This window comes from Pseudopipra pipra, chromosome 5 (genome assembly GCF_036250125.1).
Source record: "Pseudopipra pipra isolate bDixPip1 chromosome 5, bDixPip1.hap1, whole genome shotgun sequence".
NCBI classification, from domain to species: domain Eukaryota; kingdom Metazoa; phylum Chordata; class Aves; order Passeriformes; family Pipridae; genus Pseudopipra; species Pseudopipra pipra.
Window position 1 is genome coordinate 42,053,888 of NC_087553.1, and position 18,911 is coordinate 42,072,798.

The 18,911-nt window shown below is 41.0% G+C and overlaps 2 protein-coding genes and 1 non-coding gene across 7 annotated transcripts in view; 2 read left to right on the forward strand and 1 right to left on the reverse strand.

Moving 5' to 3' along the window:
• The window catches only part of XPOT (exportin for tRNA), a 29,076-nt gene extending 14,861 nt beyond the window's left edge, over window positions 1-14,215 (reverse strand). For 2 of the 5 annotated variants that reach the window (XM_064655792.1, XM_064655796.1), the window contains exons 1-10: window positions 13,125-13,263; window positions 9,663-9,796; window positions 7,944-8,026; window positions 6,751-6,807; window positions 5,147-5,216; window positions 3,753-3,971; window positions 2,993-3,177; window positions 2,488-2,656; window positions 958-1,194; window positions 618-656 (exon numbers count right to left, since the gene is read on the reverse strand). In XM_064655792.1, coding sequence (XP_064511862.1) covers window positions 618-656; window positions 958-1,194; window positions 2,488-2,656; window positions 2,993-3,177; window positions 3,753-3,971; window positions 5,147-5,216; window positions 6,751-6,807; window positions 7,944-8,026; window positions 9,663-9,722 — 1,119 coding nt within the window. In that variant the 5' untranslated portion in view covers window positions 9,723-9,796; window positions 13,125-13,263. Of the gene's footprint in view, window positions 1-617; window positions 657-957; window positions 1,195-2,487; window positions 2,657-2,992; window positions 3,178-3,752; window positions 3,972-5,146; window positions 5,217-6,750; window positions 6,808-7,943; window positions 8,027-9,662; window positions 9,797-10,731; window positions 10,845-11,956; window positions 12,131-13,124; window positions 13,264-14,076 lie in introns of those variants that run through there. The other 3 variants (XM_064655794.1, XM_064655793.1, XM_064655795.1) reach the window with 3 other exon arrangements.
• Window positions 14,216-14,278: 63 nt separating this feature from the next.
• On the forward strand, window positions 14,279-17,866 carry RPL18A (ribosomal protein L18a). Its single transcript, XM_064655797.1, has 5 exons — window positions 14,279-14,384; window positions 14,809-14,988; window positions 15,561-15,690; window positions 17,200-17,309; window positions 17,724-17,866. Exons 1-5 carry the CDS (start codon window positions 14,367-14,369, stop codon window positions 17,814-17,816), a joined length of 531 nt encoding a protein of 176 aa, XP_064511867.1. The 5' UTR covers window positions 14,279-14,366; the 3' UTR covers window positions 17,817-17,866.
• LOC135415322 (small nucleolar RNA SNORA68) lies at window positions 16,321-16,452 on the forward strand. The gene has a single exon (XR_010431084.1). It is a non-coding gene; the product is annotated as a small nucleolar RNA SNORA68 (small nucleolar RNA).
• Window positions 17,867-18,911: the final 1,045 nt, after the last annotated feature.

An 18,911-nucleotide genomic window follows, 5' to 3' on the forward strand; every position in this document is an offset into this window, starting at 1 on the left:
AAATACCTGCAGCAATCTAACCAGTTCAACATCCAAATTAGGACATCTACATAGATGTCCTATAGAGAAATTAAAAGGACTGGGCTGAAGAATTCAAATAAAAGTTTACTACTTCCAAAATGGGACATAAACCTTACTTATTAAACTTTATGCTTTATATATAAACTGAAGTTTATCTCAACTTAAGCATATAAACTTGATCTGAATGTATATTTAACATAATGTTTAATATATAGCTGCTTATAATTACAACTGTTATAGCTGAATTGCTGCTTCTTTCATAAGTTTAACTTATATTATCATGGAGTTTTTTTTATGACAACCCTTCCTAGACTTCTTCCAATCCTTTGGAATTATTTGTAAAAATACAAAACTTCAAGAAAACATTATACATCTTTATACACAATTCAATATAGGTTTACTATTTAAGAAACAACTGTAGTTACTTAGCAGAAGATGGAACACACTGACCTTACTTTTAAGTCTTCCCTTTTAATTACTGTCACACACATATTTCAAGGCATTTATAAGAAACATGACTTGTTTCAGCAAAATGAAACATTCTGATTCAATGTGTTCTTGAAGAATAGAATTTGTAGTAAAAAGAAAATACTTACCTCTACATTAGCTTTCTGTTGGTCTGAAAGTGCAGAAAGCTGTAAAATAAAATTTAAGTGTTATTTTTTTTTATACTAACTTCTTTATTACTAATGGGAAAAGACAGTCTTGGTTTTTAACAGCCATATGATTTGCAAGCCTTCTTTCCACTTAACACAAGATTTAACTAAACTCCCTCAGATCTCTAAACACTACAGAAATAGCACAACCACAGGCATTAAAGATACCGAATGCTATTAGTAAAAACCTATTTTGCAAGTCAGTTTGCACATAGTATGAGATCTATATATTCACAAAAATATCAAATGAAATCATATGTTAAACTGAAGTCAGACATACTTGTTTCAGGATGTGAAGGTAATCATAACAAAAGCCAATGATGTTAGAGGAGATGTCATCATCTTCGTGAATTAGCAGTTGCAACATAAGGGCCACTTTTGCTTCAATAGCTTGTAGCGTGTCTTGAGCACTCTTCATATCACCATTTTTTATCAGTTTAGTCCAACTAGCTATTAATGCTTGCCCCATCCCATTGACCAGCTTAGAAAATCTGGCCAGAAAATCCACATCATCTTCCTGCAAGGAAAGACACCCAATTAAAAGTACTATCAGAGCTTAAGTTTAAATGGCATGAGCTCACAGATTGTACTACACATCTAATATGTAGAAGTAAAACCAACATTTGTCTCCTAGACAGAAAGTACAATTGCCTGGTTCCTTTTCCCCTGGGAATGGAAAGAGAAAAAAATTAAAGCAATGTCAGATTTGGCTGTCCTCCATTACACAACAGTAGCTTGCTTCATCTCTTCAGATTAGTTTTTTCTTTCTTTACTTTACAGAAAGAAGCATGTTCAAATTAAAAGCAGCAGTACACACCTACCGTAAATTTTAGGCTGTATAAGAGGAAAATCTTTTTATGGGAATACTTCAAAGAATTAACAGCTGTAGCTCACTTAAGAAATACTGATAACAAGTAACTTTCAGTACTGCCTGTAAGAGTGAGTTAATATTAAATATTTACGGCTTGCTTTTGCTGAAATACATTGATCAGAATTGAGAAATAATCCCAGACCAGTCACCCCAACAGATGATTTGCTCCCTGCCATAACTGTGCAAAAGCTAAATAATGACAAGTCTACCTCAGAAAGACTGAGGTAAGAGTTTTTAGAGGAACATCATCTGAATTCGTGAATGCACATGTTCTGTGTTTTAGTAGGAATACAAATTTGACAAAGTCTTAAAAATAAAGAGATAATTGCCATGCAATCTAAGGACTACAGCTTCATAAGAATTGGTTGCTCTTTCTCCACAGCAGGTAGCATACAGCTGTTCCTTAAACACTGCAACTGCCAGGGAATATCTGTTTAGTTAGTAGGTATACTTTTCCAGCTTATCTATAAGCATTTCAAGCCTGACACTTGATGGTACAGACATGCAAACCAGCATACATGTCCTTAAGAAAGCTCTTTCCCCTACCTAATTATGCATAGTTGATCTAATGTCTCGCCCTAGAAAATTCTACCTTGGCTACAAGACCTATTACAGAATCATTCAGAAGAGAAGATTCGAGACAAGGAAACACAGAAGCAGCATTAACAGTAAGCACAACGTGCTTTAGGAGAGGAACAGAGGAGTTATATAATACCTTGCTTCTAAAATGAAGTGCTGCATTTAAATTAATAATTAACATTAATAACACACTGTTAGTTTAAGTATGAGAAAACTGTAAGAAGCATTTAGCTTCGATGCAGAAGCATAAGTACTTCTCCCTAATCCGTGGACTGTTTTATAGTTTTCTGCACATTTGCTTATTTAAGAACTGTTGGAAACCTGTGACTTGTTCCTATTGTTAAAAATCAATACACAAACCTGATCAATACTGAAGAGGCCAGCAGACTGCAATACTTGACATAAAGATTCAACCAATTTTGTTTTATCAATTGGGTCCATTCCCTTATTTACAATTTCAAACAAACAATCACAGGCTTCTTCTCGGAGAACTTCCACAGACATGTGACCTAGCAGCATATTTATAAACCTTCAGAGAAAAAAAAAGTTTATTTTCATATGTACAAAGTAGCATTGCATAGAAGCTTTATATTGTGTTTCTTTTTATAAAATAGTTTTTAAGTCTACTGTACTGACTAAACCCAGCATTTGACACATTTTAAGGAGAACACAGCAAACTGAGTAGTGTTTAGTTGGGCCATTATATCAGCTTGGCTTGCAAAGACAATCACTCTACTAAAATTCCCCAAAGATCTATATATAGAAGTCCTTCTTCCAAGATGAGTTTTGATTCTGTTTCATAGAAATACAGTCAGCACACTATCACAGTTGTTTCTGCAAACTTCTTCCGTCAAAACCCCCTTACCTTTCATTGGCTATCAGGTTCAAATCTATCCAGGATACATAAGCTCCAACTACTTCAAGGCACTGGCATGTCAGCTCTGAGTTATTATATTGATAGTTTTGTAAGATTTGGTACCACGATTCCACCAAACTTGGAATGCACTGTTCCCTCATAGTATCTTTTAATAAGGTGTTCCTACGAGCCTCCTATCAATAGAGAAAAAAGATAAATCAGTGTTGTTGTGGATTAGCATCTTGTTAAATTAGAGGCAGTTCTGTATCCACTACCACACACCACTTGTCCTAGCAAGATATGTAAGTCAAATCAGAAAGCCAAAGTGAATACTTTTTTATTTTCCGAGAAATAAAACAAAAATATCCTAGGTTTGGTTTTAGTTTGTTTGTTGGTTTGGGTTTTTTTACCTCAATGCCCAAACACTGAAAAAAAGGCCCTGTAGATCACTGAACGGACTTCTAATGTTAGGACTCCTTGAAACACACACTAGAAGAAATTAACATTTTAAAATTAGTCAGTCTACTATTAAATTGGCTAACTCAGTCCATTAGTTTTTGTTTGCTAGCTTTTCAAGCAAAAAAAACTCATTAGCTGAAAAGTATGAAGTCATAAAAGGCATTAAACAACATATGGCTTTTGGATTTAAACCACCCAATGTTTCTAAGGAACAGCTGCCACAGAAAAAGACCATATCTGCAAACTTTCTGCTCTAATGAAAAAGAACTTTTTTGAAATTTAAAACAAATAATGCAAAACAATAACTTGCCTCTGATGTATGAACAACATCTCGGTCCACCAGCTCAGCATCAACAGCCATCAGGATTCTGAGGTACATATCCACACCTCGTGGATTAAGGTCAACTACTGATAGAATGTCAAAAAAAAACTTGGGCCATTTTGTGAGATATTCAGTAACAAAAAGCAATGCAAAGACTTGTGCTGCTTTGTTGCGAATAAAGGTCTTCTCAGGCTGGGGATTCAGCATCTGGTAGAAACAAGACATTTTATTCGTATATTAAATTATACTATGTTAGAGAAGAGTCTCATGTATCTGTTGATTTCTCTATAGAGATTAATGTACTACCTCTCTTCCCGGTTGAGACCAATAAAAAGTCTCACTTTTCCAAGGATTTTGCAGAAAATTTGGCTAAATCATCATGTAACAAGGAAAACATTCTCTCTGAGTGATACAGTCCTAAGCCCTTCATTCAGTACCAAGACATTAAGTGTACTATTCAAAGACTAAAACGTCATTTGTCAGCTTGGTGAAAGGAGTAAACAAGAACTTCCAGAAACAAGTTACAGTCCTCTTGTAGCTAGCTTGTGCCTGTATTAGATGTTAGCCTTAAGAACAGTAAAGGATGTTCCCAAATCTAAGATCATAAGGGAAAAAAATCTGTCACTACCAATCTCCACCTCTCTCCTTCCTCTTTTATAAACCCCTAAATGGAACAGTTTGCCATAAAGAGAAAAGCAACTTAATCCACTTCACAATAATCTGTTCTTTTTAAAGAGTTGTACTATATTCCATTTCCTATTAAGTTCTCTACACAGCAACCACGTTATTCTCCAGTGCAGAAGTGGAATGACAACCTGCTAGATAATGGCAGGCATAGTAAAAGACTTGTGTAAGCCCACTTGATGGTTCTGCTCACTGCAAACTCCTGGGTCGGACTGATATGACATGTTCAGCTTTGTTAACTAATTCCACAAGAAAGAATAGTCCATCCTCTGTCACAATACTAACAGAGGGGTGATGCTGCTGATTCATAAACATCTGCTAGCATTTTAAATCGATAGGAGTTTGCTCAGGAGGGTCTTAGAATTACTGTTCCTCCTCCAGGCACTCAGGAACATTAGGAATCTGTATCATAATTCTTTAAAGGGAAACTTTTAATACTCATTTCGCACACAACTGATTAAACCATAGTCATTATCTAATGCAAGAGTTTTATATTTAGTGTGAAATTCAGGCACAGACTTCTTTACAACATTTGATTTAAACAATTTTTCACAAATCTTTAACCACTGGATACCGAATATCTTCATGAACTGATCTTTAAACTCAAATAACAGATTAAACGTTTAGCCCACGCTCAATGCCTTAGGCCAGCCTACTAAAAGCCTACTCTGTAACACTGCTGTGAAGGACAGACTTACCTGTGCTTGCAGCCATGTTATGAGCGTTTCCCTAATTAGCTGCTGCTGGACTTCAGTAAGTTCAGAGTATCTGAAATAAAACATATTGAGATCAAAATACAACAGCTTCATGACAAGCGCCAAGTAAGGCAAAAACTCTCAATACGGCACATAATGCTACATATCAACATAAATGGAAGGCTCCTAGAAAATGAATTTACAAAGCATGTTAAAATTTTGAATCAAAGACAAAAATAAGAAAAAAATTTATTTTTTATTTTATTGCATTTTATTTTATAAATCCATATTAATGGATTACATTTTGAGGTACTACTGCCTCCTATATTGGAGTAGGAGCTTGAAACTTTACAGGAAGGGTGCTCTATCAGCTCTAAACAGGACTTACGACCCTGACAAAAATACACATTTGACCATACGCTATGGGGAGAAGGAAGAGACATCTGTATATGCTCAAATTTGTTTACTACACGTGGAAGACTGTCAACAGTGAAAAGGAAGTCCTTCACTGATTTGACCTACAATACATTTATTATCAGACATATGTCAAAAACCCAAGCAAACAAGTAATTCTGCTTCATGTCATACATACATTTTGGGAAATTTTGACATTATATCCAGCCCACCTCAAATACTACCCATACAACACCTTCCTAACACAAGCAAAGCTGAGAACACTCTCTTTGCAATACAGCTAGCTATAGGTCTGTAATTCCTTAGCAGGAATGACTGCTGAATGGGACTCCACTGTTCCTGTCACAGCTAACTATTCATTAAAGAGAAGAAAAAAGCAACCCCACTGCAAATGCTCAAAGAAAATAAGCAGCAGGAAAACAAGAAAAAACGTACTGCAGGAAGCAGATGACAAGAATGGAACAAGCAGAGGAAGGTGGACAGTAAGGTAAAATAAGGTAAATAAAATCATGGAAAATTAAGTCTTTAGTATTTGCACTCAAACAGAACTGTAAAAAGCAGTTTACAAAACGCATCTTATTCCTATCTAAACCCGACCCACATGTTTGGTGTATTGCAACCAGTCACGGTGATATTCCAAGGTGCCATGATGCTCCAGTCCAGATGAAAGGAGCCCAAAGTGAAAAAAAAAAATACAGTTCCATGCAATGATACTGATATTATTTCAAAGTATTTTTCCCTAAAATTACAATTCTATGAAAATACCACTCAGTGAAAAGACTATTTTCTCTTAACATCTCTGCCATGGTTATTGAATGAATAAGGCTTTGTCTGAAGTCCAGGAGTCCGTACTGAGCAAGGCTGCTGCTTGCAGGACTCTTTTCTGCAAAAATCAGTGAGAGTACAGAATAAGGCCTGAAATTCCAGAAAGGAACGGCTAAGTAAGTTTCAAGAAATCCTTTGTAACTGGGTCTGTGTTGGGCCACACAAAGGTGTTAGACTAGCTAAGAGTAGCGTGTGCTGCTTAAAACCTCTCTCAGGAAAAGGTGAAGAAATACAAGAAAGTCCTCTGGACCAGATTACAGCCACCTCATCAACCACGGCAAGACAACAGCCACCACTTTATTTGCAAGCAGAATAAAAAGGGAAAATTAAATGGATGTATATAGGTGGTATCAAGAAAGATTACTCACTTGAACTTAATTTGATGTTCCAGGACTTGAAAGCAGAAGAACTTGATGTGATCATCACTAGAAAAGAAAATTCTGTTACTGGCAACAATATAGTACACTTTCCTGGGAAGAAAAACATTCCTCAAATATTACAATAAGATTGCCCCTTTGGCAAATCAAGAATAACTGTGCACAAAAAAAAAAAAAAAAAAAAATGTTGCTGCTGCTGTTACTTCAGAGCAAAAATGAAAAATCTTGAGCAGTTAATTTGATAGAAATGAGTAACTGTTAAACTAATATTTACGCTTGATATTAGCCTTTTCTTTTCTACAGCCACCTATTTGTTATGCTTTGATTTCAGTAATGAACGTACAAAACTACAGTACCGACTGTATCCTGCCTTTATAAAAATCTGCCAGGCTTCAATATTATGTTTGAGGTCCACTAGTACGCCAAGTGCAAGTTGTACACTGCATCTCAAAAATCAAAGGTGAAGACAAACTGAGGCATACATTAGGAAGGTACATTACGTATGCTATATAATCTATATGACTTTATCTTATTATCTAAACATTTTAACAACCATAACGTATTTTTTTAAAAGATTATAAAATCCTGTTTTCTAATATTGTGTGGTTTTACTTACTGCACTGTTGGAATCAGAAGTTTTGATGAATCATTTACAAAAAAGTATTCACTATAAATTACTGCTGTTATTCAGGAGATATTCACCCCTCATTTTCCTTCCAACCTGAATTATTCCATAATACAGCGACAACCTAGTATTTTTTATGTAAATACACAGTTTTGTGCAAAAATAACTGAGACTACACACTCTTTGCATCTTGAAAAATGGGATGGCCTACTCCATAGAACAGGGACAAGAACTACTTATGGGATTACTCCATATAAAACCTATGGTCTCCCAGTGGGGAATTTTCAGCACTCCTTCTTATGGGGATAAGATAGCACACTCTTTTCCCCTGGATTTCATAAAGCAGCAGTCTTTAGGCTACTAGATTAATATGGAGTTTAACTTATACACTGTTCTTCCTTGAAAGGCATTATACAAAGGCCACAGATCAACTATGATACTAAAAATAGTATGAAGACCATATTAACTTTTAACAATTTACAGTTTGCCTAATATGCTGCACAGCTAAATCTCAGCCACATATATTAGTAAGAAAATAAGAAATTATTAACTACATTACCTGTATATACTCTGAGCTAATGCTTCTGCACAGACTTGCCAAGCATCCTGAGATATCTTAAGCTGCTCAAAGTAGGCTAGTGCCTGCAAAAAATTATCTTTAAGTTTCATTTAAAAAAAGAACAAAGCACACAGCAAGACAATTAATTTACACCTGGCCTCATATTTAAACAGCTCTTCTTCAAAAAACCAGCACTATTTGGATACATTCAAGTATTTATATGGTTCCCTAATTACTTTAATACAGGACTGATTTTTTCACCTAATATGACAGGTACTCATTTTCACTTCACATTCAATACAAATATTTTTGTTACTTAAATAGAGAAGTTGTAGAATCAGAAACGCTGAGGTGTGATGGAACCTCCAAAGACAGTTGACTAGAGAAACTTGCTCAGGGCCTTTCTATTTAGGTGGAAGTTCACATCCAAATTAAAATTCCTTCCACAAATTCTAAAGAGAAGGTGATTTAGATTTTTCACTGAAAACAATTATTTTTGTTATACCACTTTGCCTGTATCCAACACCCCAAGCTTAAGAAACATTCAAACACTGGCCACTTGGACAACTGTCAGTTTAGAAATCTACTACAGAAATCAGAAAAAACTTCTACTAAATTTTAGATAATCAAGTTGCTTATCAGAACTTCTAAACAGCTTTTGACAACAGTTAATTTGATTCAATTGCTTTGGCATTTAGTGTGCCTTGTAATACAAAACAGTAAAGCAAGTTATGAAACAGAGATTATAATTATTCAGAAATAAGTTCTAAAATAAGAATTCACTTCCTGTAGTTAGTACTTGTGATTTTCCTAAACTTAACAGTTTTACTAGAAATGGTTTGATACTTCCTTTATGTTACATCTTACATGATGAGTGAAAAGGTAAGTCCCCTTCTGCTATGAAATATTTCAAAACTGGGCAGACTGCATAGTTATAACATCAATAAATCTATAAGTTTCAAATTTTAGCGATATTCTACTAACAGAACACTAAAGATTAGCTATACCTGTCCTTCCAAAAAGGACAAATACCCAGAATGAACACATCTAATAGGCTACTTAGTAATACTGCATCAAACCACATTTGTAACTTTCTTATATGTTCTAGAATTTCTTTTATGAACACAAAACCATGGTATTAACATCCCTATTTCTGAAAGATTTTACTGGAGATTCTCTTGTAGACTGTTGAATCAACTTGGTGATCAGTAAGCAGAAATAATTACTCAGTAGTTATATAAATAGTAATGTCTTTTCATAGTAAGTAACTGTTACCCACACACCATGACTACTTTCTTAAACTACGACAATACAGGCTGCACTACAGCTGAAACCACACATTAATTAAAAAGACACTAAAGCTAGGTAATCCATCAAAATAATAATTAAAAAATACATATAAGAATCAAAAGGGCAACTTCAAGCAATCTGTTTTCTGTAGCTGCTTTTCATTCAGTGAGAACCTACATAAGGAGCTGAGCAACAAGTACAAAGAACTGAAACGACTTAAAAAGTCAGAGTCCAGAAAAATAAACTCTATGCATGTTAAGTGTAACTTCACTGAATTGATAACTTTGTGTTATACTTGCCACCACAAACCCTATGCGCTGGTTAACAGAAACAAAAAAACCACAACCCCCCCCAACCAAGAAAACATGAAACTTTTGCACAGGAACAGCACCTCCAGTTACTAGAGAGAAAAGGAAGTTAATTACATACTCTTTGCCTGAAGTCTGCATCAGCATTTGGGTTTAGCCCTAAAAGGGCTTGTTCATCCATTTCTACTGCTATACTCTTTGTTTCCTGCTCCTAACTGGTTTGCCCACTTCTTCTAGAGGGGAAACTACAATCATCTGCAAATAGAGAAAGAAAAATTTGATTTACTCAGCAAAACAGGAACAATTAAAAGCAGGACAGCAACAACCGCAAGTTTTCCCACAAACATCAAGCACACAGTATGTACTCCAACTGAACATGAATGGACATACTTCTGATACAGATATCAGAATTTTAAGTCCTTCAATCAACTTTTCACAGTACTATATTTCTTACTGAATAAGGCTATTTTTAAGTTTCCATATATTTCAGTTCTCTTGAAAAGAGTTAACATCATCTGAATTAACAGAGAAATGGCATGATGTGTATTATTCAACTGAAAGGCTTAAATTTCAAGCATGCAGAGGTTTCAGCAAGCTACGACAAACATAAATCTGCTACTTTTTTTCCCCCCACCACAAACTTAATTGCGAAAAAAATCTCTACTCATCTCTAACATTGTTAAGATGCTTCATAATCCCCTAGAGGGGCAAAGCTGTTAGGAGGTCTTTCTTCTAAAGTAAGCACACATAACAGAAGTGTCTTAGAAATTAACCACAAAATACACCATACTGAGTTGTTAACAAAGTTTTCTGTTCCTACTAATGAGTGCTGATTTACTAGCAATGATTTTTATTTAGAAAATTCAGTGTAAAATTAACAAGAGAGCTAGGCAAATGTTCTAAAGATGACATGCCTCTTCAGGCTGTTCTGCAATGCTCTGGTAAAATGCAGATAATTAAAAAAAAATTAAAATAACCTCTGTCAAATTGTAGGATGTCGTTAGACAACAAGAGGGGACAAAACCCCATCTATTCTTCAAATCCCTGCCCCACCTCCCCCCCACGGTACCACAGTTAATTAGGCCTGAAATCAGGCCTTGTTATGTAAGTATGTAGGAGGTAGGGGAAAGGAAGAGACAAGAGGAAGAGATGAAATACAAAAGGGCTGTGGTTTGAAGCTGCCTACATACCGATAGGTAGTACTTCTAATTTCTTAGTATTGCGTGTCTTCTGCACGCGCTCTCTACTGTTCACCCTCCCCCACGGGAAGAAAGGTGGCAGTGACAACTCACAGCAAGCAGGACTGAAAAGGAGAGCCCCAAATTTAATGTGGTGACAGACTTTTCTATAAAACTCAAGACAGAATACACTATACCAAAGTGCATAATGAAAAGCAACTTAATAAGTAAAACTGAGTTCATACAAAAAAAATAAATTGCAGGTTTTAGCAGCATAGAAACCAGAAAGTCTGGAACAAAGAGATGACTCGTGGCAAAAGAAGCCTCACACACTGCCTTAGACAGTGATTCCCCTCGGGCAGAACCTTCAGGGATTAAAGTTGCTTTGCCAAGCCTTCTCCCTCTGCATCCCCAGCCCCCAATCTGTTTTCCACATAATCAACATCCAGACCAGCCAGATTAAAATAAAGGAAAAACAATTTTTTTTTCAACAGCAACTCATCGATAATGACACAAGTAAAACTATTTAATATATAGAAGCATTTTTTCCATATTTACCTGCTGATATCACTACATTACTACCTTTTGGACAGATGATCTATCAAACACGTATTCTCTTCACCTGTTATTACTAACAGCAATACCAATCAGTTCTACTAATTTTATAAGTGCTACATGAGCATATTTAAAATTTCAACTTCTACCATATAGCCTTTTCTAACGAGTTTCATCCTGATGACCCACCTCTGAAAGACAATTGAGATAAACTATCTGAATGAGCCTTTTGAGAAAGCTAATAAAATAACTTTTCATGCCTCTGGTTTTACTTAAGCAGACAGACTTTCACCACAGCCGGTTACACTTTGAAAGCAAAACTGAATTGTGATTTTAATAGTACTCACAATTCACAAAATCCATTACAAAATGCACTCAGCTATAACATCAAGTATATCATAAAAACAATCAATAACATTAATACTTAATATGCAGCTGTGTAGATAGTATTGTCTTTTTTACTTAGAGATGATTTTTTTGTTAAGCAGTACACCCATGTTAGGTGGCAAATTCATCTTACTACAATTAGGAGGGTGCAGTTCCTTAACAAGGAAGTCATACAGGTATGTCTCATCAGGATAGTTCATTCCCTTTCACTTATTAAATACTGAAAAATGCATTTGCTAGTAGAGATTGTTTTCATATCGGAAAGCAGAGGAAAAAAAGAAAAAAGGCAACTCACTTTGCCCAGTTAATAATGCAAACGTGGTCAAGGTGCGTAACTTCGGTCCAGATATGCCCCAATAATAAAAGCATTCAGAGCATTTTAACTACAGGTGCTAAGCACAGGAGCAATTAAAGCATACTTCATTTGCAGCACTCATTTTAGGTATTTACAAGAGTGTAATAGCACAAGGGGAGCCTGTGACATGCCTCATTTGAATTCCCTCAGTTTTCTCTCTAACGAAACAAAGACAACAAAATTAATCTTTCACAATTTTTTTTGCTGTTTTGCTTGCGGCAAACCTTGAGCGTATTGACAGACTCTTAGGGTTCTAGAGCCTTCACGCTGACCTAACACGCGGTTAGAGCGAACAGCTGTGTAGCTATTGCTACTTCGAGAACTTTTCAACCGGTCTAGAAACTTTTTCTTTCTGTAAGTGACATATTAGGTCTTCATTTCAGGCACATTCTTACTGGCAGGAATTCGCTGTGAGGAGCAAGGCCTCCTTGCCCCCGCCCCAAATTCGGTCAGGAGCCCGGTCTCCCGCGGCTGGAGAGCCAAACGCGGCTCCGCAGCCCGGCCGGGGAGGGCGATCGCGGCATCCAGCTCCGCGACGCGGACGCCGGGGCCGCATCAACCCCTCCAGCCCCGTCCCGGGGCCGCTGCGAGTGACCAAGCACTCGGCTCTCCCGCGGCGGGGAACCACCGCTCCCACCACGCCGGGACGGGCGGAACATGGAAGTGCGGGGAGGTCCCTCCCTCCCCTCTCGCTGCGGTCCTACGGTTTCTTCCTTCCCCCACCAGAGCTACAGCGGAGGGACGGCCACGGAGGCGGCAGCTCCCGCGAACAGAACCGCACCGCAGGCTACTGCGCATATTAGCAGAGAAAAACACCGATATTTTTTTCGCGGTTCCCGGAGGGTGGGCCCGGCGGGGAACAGTCGGCTGCGCCCCCGCCGCCCCCCAGCAGCAGGGCTGGGTGAGCACGGAGGCGGCGGTGCCTCCCCCCACCGCCCCTGAGCCTCTTGGCCAAGGGGGAGGCGGCGCCGGGCTGAGGGAGCCGGCCGGGGGACTCGCAGGAGCCCGCGGGCGCCACCAGCTCAGCCCACACCGCCCCTTCCCCGCCGCCGCCGGGCTGAGTCACCCGCGCCGCGTGTCGCGTCCTGCCCGCGCCCCCCGCCCGTACCTTCCTGGTCAGTGCTCCATCACCGCCGGCTCCCGCCCACCTCTGCGGCTCCACGGCCGCCACGAGCACAGGGAGCGGGCCGAGCCGGGCCGCGCCGCCTCAGCTAGCGGCGGGAGGAGGAGGAGCGGGACCGCCCCTGTCGCCAAACCGGCCGGGCGCGGCGCACGCCGGGATGCGGCCCCGCCCCGGCCCCGCCGCTCCCTGGGAGTCGTAGTCCCACCTCCCCCTTCGGTACCGCCAGCACTGCTGTAAAACCGACCGCACCGATGGAATAAACCGGGGCTGCCCTGCAAATCGTGCTGTGTCAGCAGCAGCAGCGAGGCCGGGCCTAGCCGCCGGTGCGAGCTGCGCAGTCGCGACCGGAGCGACTTATTCGGGGACGCGCACGGGGAAGGGCCCGGGATGGCGCAGGCTTGTCCGCGAGGAGCGATCCAGCAGCTGTCTGCACATGTGGCACTGGGCTCCTGCGCTAAGGGCTCAGCAACGACGCGCCGCGAGTGGGACTTGGCGTGATCAGGCGCCCGCATGTCCGTAAGGACCCGGTTTAAACGGCCGGGACCTAAATGGGAACAACTGCAGCAATACGCTGCAGTCATTTACAAGCCGTCCCAGCACTGCTGCTGTTACAGTATCTTTCAACAGTATCAAAACCCACTCTCGCCCCGCGGCTACGGCAGCGCAGCTCCCGAAACCGTGAGGCGCACAGCGCTCGAAGACCCTCGCTCGTCCCCCCAGCAGAGCCGCTGCCCGCGCACGGTGCGCTGGGGACCGAGCGCCCGGCGGGACCAGCCGCGAAACAATCCCGTAGAACTGAGTGCGGGGAGGGATCCGCAGGGGTCATCCCTGCGAGCCCGGCTACCGGCTCGAGAGGAGCGCGGTGCCTCCGCCTGCAGCATGCCTGCCACGTCCCGCGGCAACGCGAGCAGAACCAGCGGGAGAAGGAGTCACGCACAGCCAGGCCGCCCATTCGGGTCCGCGGGCACGGTGCCGGGAGAAGGGCCCGGGGCACCGCAGGCCGCACGGCAGAACGAGCGTGGGCCGGGCTGGGCCACGTGGATCCGCCGGCCCAGAACCCACCGCCACCAGCGGAGACTGACAGCTGCGCCCTCCAATCGCGCTCTGCTCCCAGCCAATGGGCAGCGCGCACGGCCGGGGGCGGGCCCGGAGGCAGGTGAGTGACGTGAGGCGGCGGCGCACGCGGCCGTCCCTTTCCTTTCGTGCGGGCTGCGGCGGAGGAGCGCCATGAAGGCGTCGGGCACTGTGAGTGTGGGTCGGGGCGCGGAGGGCACCGCCGGCACGGGGATGGCGGCCGGGCCCGACACTGAGGCAGCCGCGGGGAGGGCGGCGGCCCCGAGTTGCAGCGCTTGAGAGCGACGCGTACTTGCCCGAGCGGCGCTGCCCGGCCCGTGAAGCGACGCGCGGCCCAACATGGCGGCGGCGCCGCTCCCGCCCGGCGCGGGCCCGGATCGCCGGCGGCACCGGGGGCAGATCCACGGGGAGATCTATCCATCCGTGCGGCGGGCTCTCTGTGCCCTTGGATTGAGCTGTTCTCGGCGCGCTGTTCTTCTGTGGAGCCGCGGATCCCGCCGCGGGGTCGGCGCAGGGCGGGCAGGGTGTGGCGGGCGCGGCGGTGGCTCCGCGGTTCACTCACACTGCGGGCTGCCTGTGTTTCGTGTCCCCCCAGCTGCGGGAGTACAAGGTGGTTGGGCGGTGCCTGCCCACGCCGAAATGCACGACCCCTCCTCTGTACCGCATGCGGATCTTTGCTCCGAACCACGTCGTCGCCAAGTCCCGATTCTGGTACTTCGTCTCTCAGCTGAAGAAGATGAAGAAGTCTTCTGGAGAGATTGTGTACTGTGGCCAGGTGCGTGATTCCAGCTGGTGTATGTGAAAGGAATTTTTAGGAATTGCTGTTATTGGGACTGAGACTGAAATTCATTCATCTGTCAGTTGCTGTAAAAAGAAGTGAGAAATCTCTTTTTTGAAAGTGGTGGTATATGTCCTGTAAACTAAATAGAAACTTCCCAACATTTCAGAATTATGAACCATGTCACTAGTCAGCGCTGCTGTCTTATTCTTGGATTTGCTTCATTGGCCAGTATACCTTTTAAGAGACATCTGGACATTCATAATAGTGGGAGAGTGGACGTTTATATGCTTATACTCTTCTGCCTTGATTGTTCTTACTTCAAGAACATTCTTTAGAGCTGAAGTCTTGTATTTTTCTTTCCATGATGAATTACTAAAACTCTACAGTCTGAATTACCCAGACATAAATCCACTTATGCTGTTAGAGGTAAAGAGAGCAAAGAATTGTTTTTGACAGTAAAACTTAGAACAGGATTTCATTAGAGCTCTAAAATATTTATTCTTAAAAGTGTAAAGTGGCAACAGCGCATTGTCTCTAACCATTTTCATGCTCTTCTGTTATTCCAGGTGTATGAGAAGTCCCCTCTGCGAGTAAAAAATTTTGGTATCTGGTTGCGCTATGATTCTCGTAGTGGAACCCACAACATGTACAGGGAGTACAGAGATTTGACCACAGCTGGTGCTGTCACTCAGTGCTGTAAGTATCTGTAAATGAGGTATAAATGATAGCATCAGTATATAACAGAAGATTGAATCTCAAACTGAGCATGAAGTGTGCTGACTTAATCCATGGTAAGATAACTAAAACACTGGAAAAATAAAGTAAGGGGTTGCCAGATAATTCCATGGTTGTTTATGTATGTATATGTGGAATCTTATTTGTTACCAGTCTTTATACAGTGTCACTGACTGAAAATATTCCCACTTCATCCTGGTGTGACTTTCTACAATTCTAGTAATGAGTTTTACCCTACAAACTGAGAGTATAATGATCAGTATAGTGATCTTTTAGGTGCTATATGTATTTCTTGCACTATTATTTATTGTTTTATGATAATTGAATATATATTGCAAAGTCTTGTGGAGAGAATATTTCAGATATCATGTGGAAAATACTAGCATCTGTCCTGTGGAGAACAAGTAAAAAAAAAAAAAAATCACAGGAAAAAACCTATAGTCTTTGTTACTCCAAGATCTCGTTGTCTCAGTTCAGGGAGAATTCAAGGTTGACCTGATTTCAGTCTGTTTTGTGAAGTACTTGAGGGATAGACCATTTGTATAGCTGATGCTGTTGATATTTGACTCCACAGTGCTATAAACACTACAGAATGCACATAAAAACCCAAAGAATATTGTTCTTAATAATGATATTCTTGTCATGTGTGCAAATATTAAATGTATCTTGTCGCCTTTCAAAAGCTGAAGTGCTGTTGAAAGTGAAATTTAAGGTTCTACATTACCTTACAATCATCCCCGTTATTTAACATACTGAAGGACTGCTTAAGAGACCAGGAACCTTATTATGATACAGTGACTGATACTTTTATGTTCAAGAATACTTGTGACAGGTAAGTTTTTAATAGGTATGTTAGGTCTTCGTGGGAAACATTATAAGCACAATAGTATTTCAACAGGCATATCTTGTGAAACTGGCTATGGACATCTTGATTTGAAGGCAGCGATTTGCACTGCTGTAGGGAGGAATTTTTAGGTAGCCCATGCACAGATGGCTTCCTCTTGTTCTGAAAGCCCAAGCATGTGGGCTGAATATCAGATTCCATCACTGGTCAGTTTCAAGAAAAGTAAATATATCCTCAGGTCCTACCTTTACTTGCACCTTCCAGTAATCATACTTCAGGGTTAATTCTGAATCACAGGAATTTTTTCTTGTGCAAAAAATGAAATAGTCTCACATATATTTCTTCTATACATGTGTGCCTTCTTGAAATCAGGCAAGAATAATAAGATGGCACTTTCCGAGAGGAGTTTGGTAATGAGTTTTTGGAAGAATTTGCTGCTGCCTGTTGGTTCCGTGATATTTGTACCATCACTTTACACATTAAATCCAGTATGATTTTAACTAGGGTTGATCAGAAATTTAGAAAGTTGTAGATGGCACTATGAACATTTCCTGAAAAGGCATTTATAAGATTTTTGAACAAAAAATGTCCTTAAGATTCAGTTTTAATGAGTTCTCTTGTTCCAGACCGTGATATGGGAGCCCGTCACCGTGCCCGTGCTCACTCTATTCAGATCATGAAGGTTGAGGAAATCGCTGCCAGCAAGTGCCGCAGACCAGCTGTCAAGCAGTTCCATGTAAGTGAACCAGCACTGCAGTGGCTGGTGGGTCCTGATCCAACACTGGACTGGAAGAGGGGAGCTATCTTGTCTGGTACAGGTTTGCTTTGCAGCCAGAAATAGGGAGGGAACCAAACTTGTATGCAGAGGTTTACAATTTTGGTCTATTATGATCAAGGCTTCTAAAGCTAGACTTGTTTGGAAGAAAGTCACAATGAAGTGAATATGTGTTACAGTGCAGAAAACGTGCCTCATTTCTTTTAAAAAATGCAAAATTAAGGCATCCCTGAAGGCCTATGAAGTATATCTAATTTGTGGATGCATTACTTCTCTGTGTAAGTTATTCATGGAATACGGCTTGGCTATTTATTGCAAACTGTTTTCTGTTGTTTATCTAATACTCTATTAACGTAGAAACATTTTTTCTTTCAGGATTCTAAAATCAAGTTCCCTCTGCCACACAGAGTTCTGCGTCGCCAGCACAAACCACGTTTCACCACCAAGAGACCAAATACTTTTTATTAAATACAAAAACATGCTGTCAACTCTGTGTTGCAATAAAGGTCTTACTTGAACCTTTGACTCCCAGTTGTCTTTTGGAGACAGTGTCCTGACTCTTTAGGAGTCATCCCCCTCCTACTCTTTATTTTCTGTAAACCGTTGGCAGCTTGCAATTTACAGCTGTGATTGTCTTGAACAGGTGAATGTTTCACATGCTGATTTAAATTACTAAAATATCCCATCAATAAACCAAATTTTAATAGCCAACTTACCACGTCAGAGAAGTCTTACTGAGCATGTACAATCCTACATGCATTTTGTCTCTTCGGCACACTAAGTAAACAGTTGAATTCAGGAAGAAGGCAGCTTTTGGTGCATGCAGAATTCAGACTTGTCAACTTCACTTAAGCTGCTTCCAATTTGAAGCATTTAAAGCCAAAATCGTAGTTCTAACCTGAACTTTTTCAAGGATGTTACACACCACACCACTCAGAATTAACTCAAGTATGCATACAGAGGTGCCTGGAAATGAAAAGTGACGGAGGGCTAGGCAGACTTACCTTTGTTATTAGATGAATGAATGAAAACTATGAAAATTAATTTTTACATCCAAACCCAATCCTTAATGTATAATGCCATAGTAAAAAACTTGCAGGCTCTGTGTAGTTAGGGTTAATTAAGGCTGTTTCACACATAAAGCCGGCGTTTGCATCTGATACCTGTTTTCAATGATGGTGTGTTTGGAGTATTTTCTGAACAAGAGGCAGTCAGCTGCCTACGTTCGTACTTGGATCTTGCTGTTGTTAGAGAACTGATGCTGTGCTTTAGATGTTTGCTTAAAGACAAATGCTGGCACCAGTAGAGTGCAGGGAAGTACTGTGCTGAGGGGAGCCTGGGAACGTTTTTATTCTGAGTTAGCTGGAGGGGAACTGTCTGTGTAAGGGCGGGTGGTTGTTCTGCAGAACTTGGACCCGTCAGTGCTGCCACAGCAGCCCCCCTTCCACAGCCTCACAGCCCTCTGGCTCAGCTTTGCACCTTTCATCCCCTCCACAGGGAATCAGTTCAGGCAGCTCATCTGTCCAAAACATGAATGAAAAAAAATGGCATTAACTCGGGCAA

Bases quoted from the DNA above. Each gene is read 5' to 3' on its own strand.
- RPL18A (XM_064655797.1), top strand. The intron at 14,989-15,560 runs GTGCGTGATTCC...CTGTTATTCCAG, and splicing joins AGATTGTGTACTGTGGCCAG to GTGTATGAGAAGTCCCCTCT. The intron at 15,691-17,199 runs GTAAGTATCTGT...CTCTTGTTCCAG, and splicing joins TGGTGCTGTCACTCAGTGCT to ACCGTGATATGGGAGCCCGT.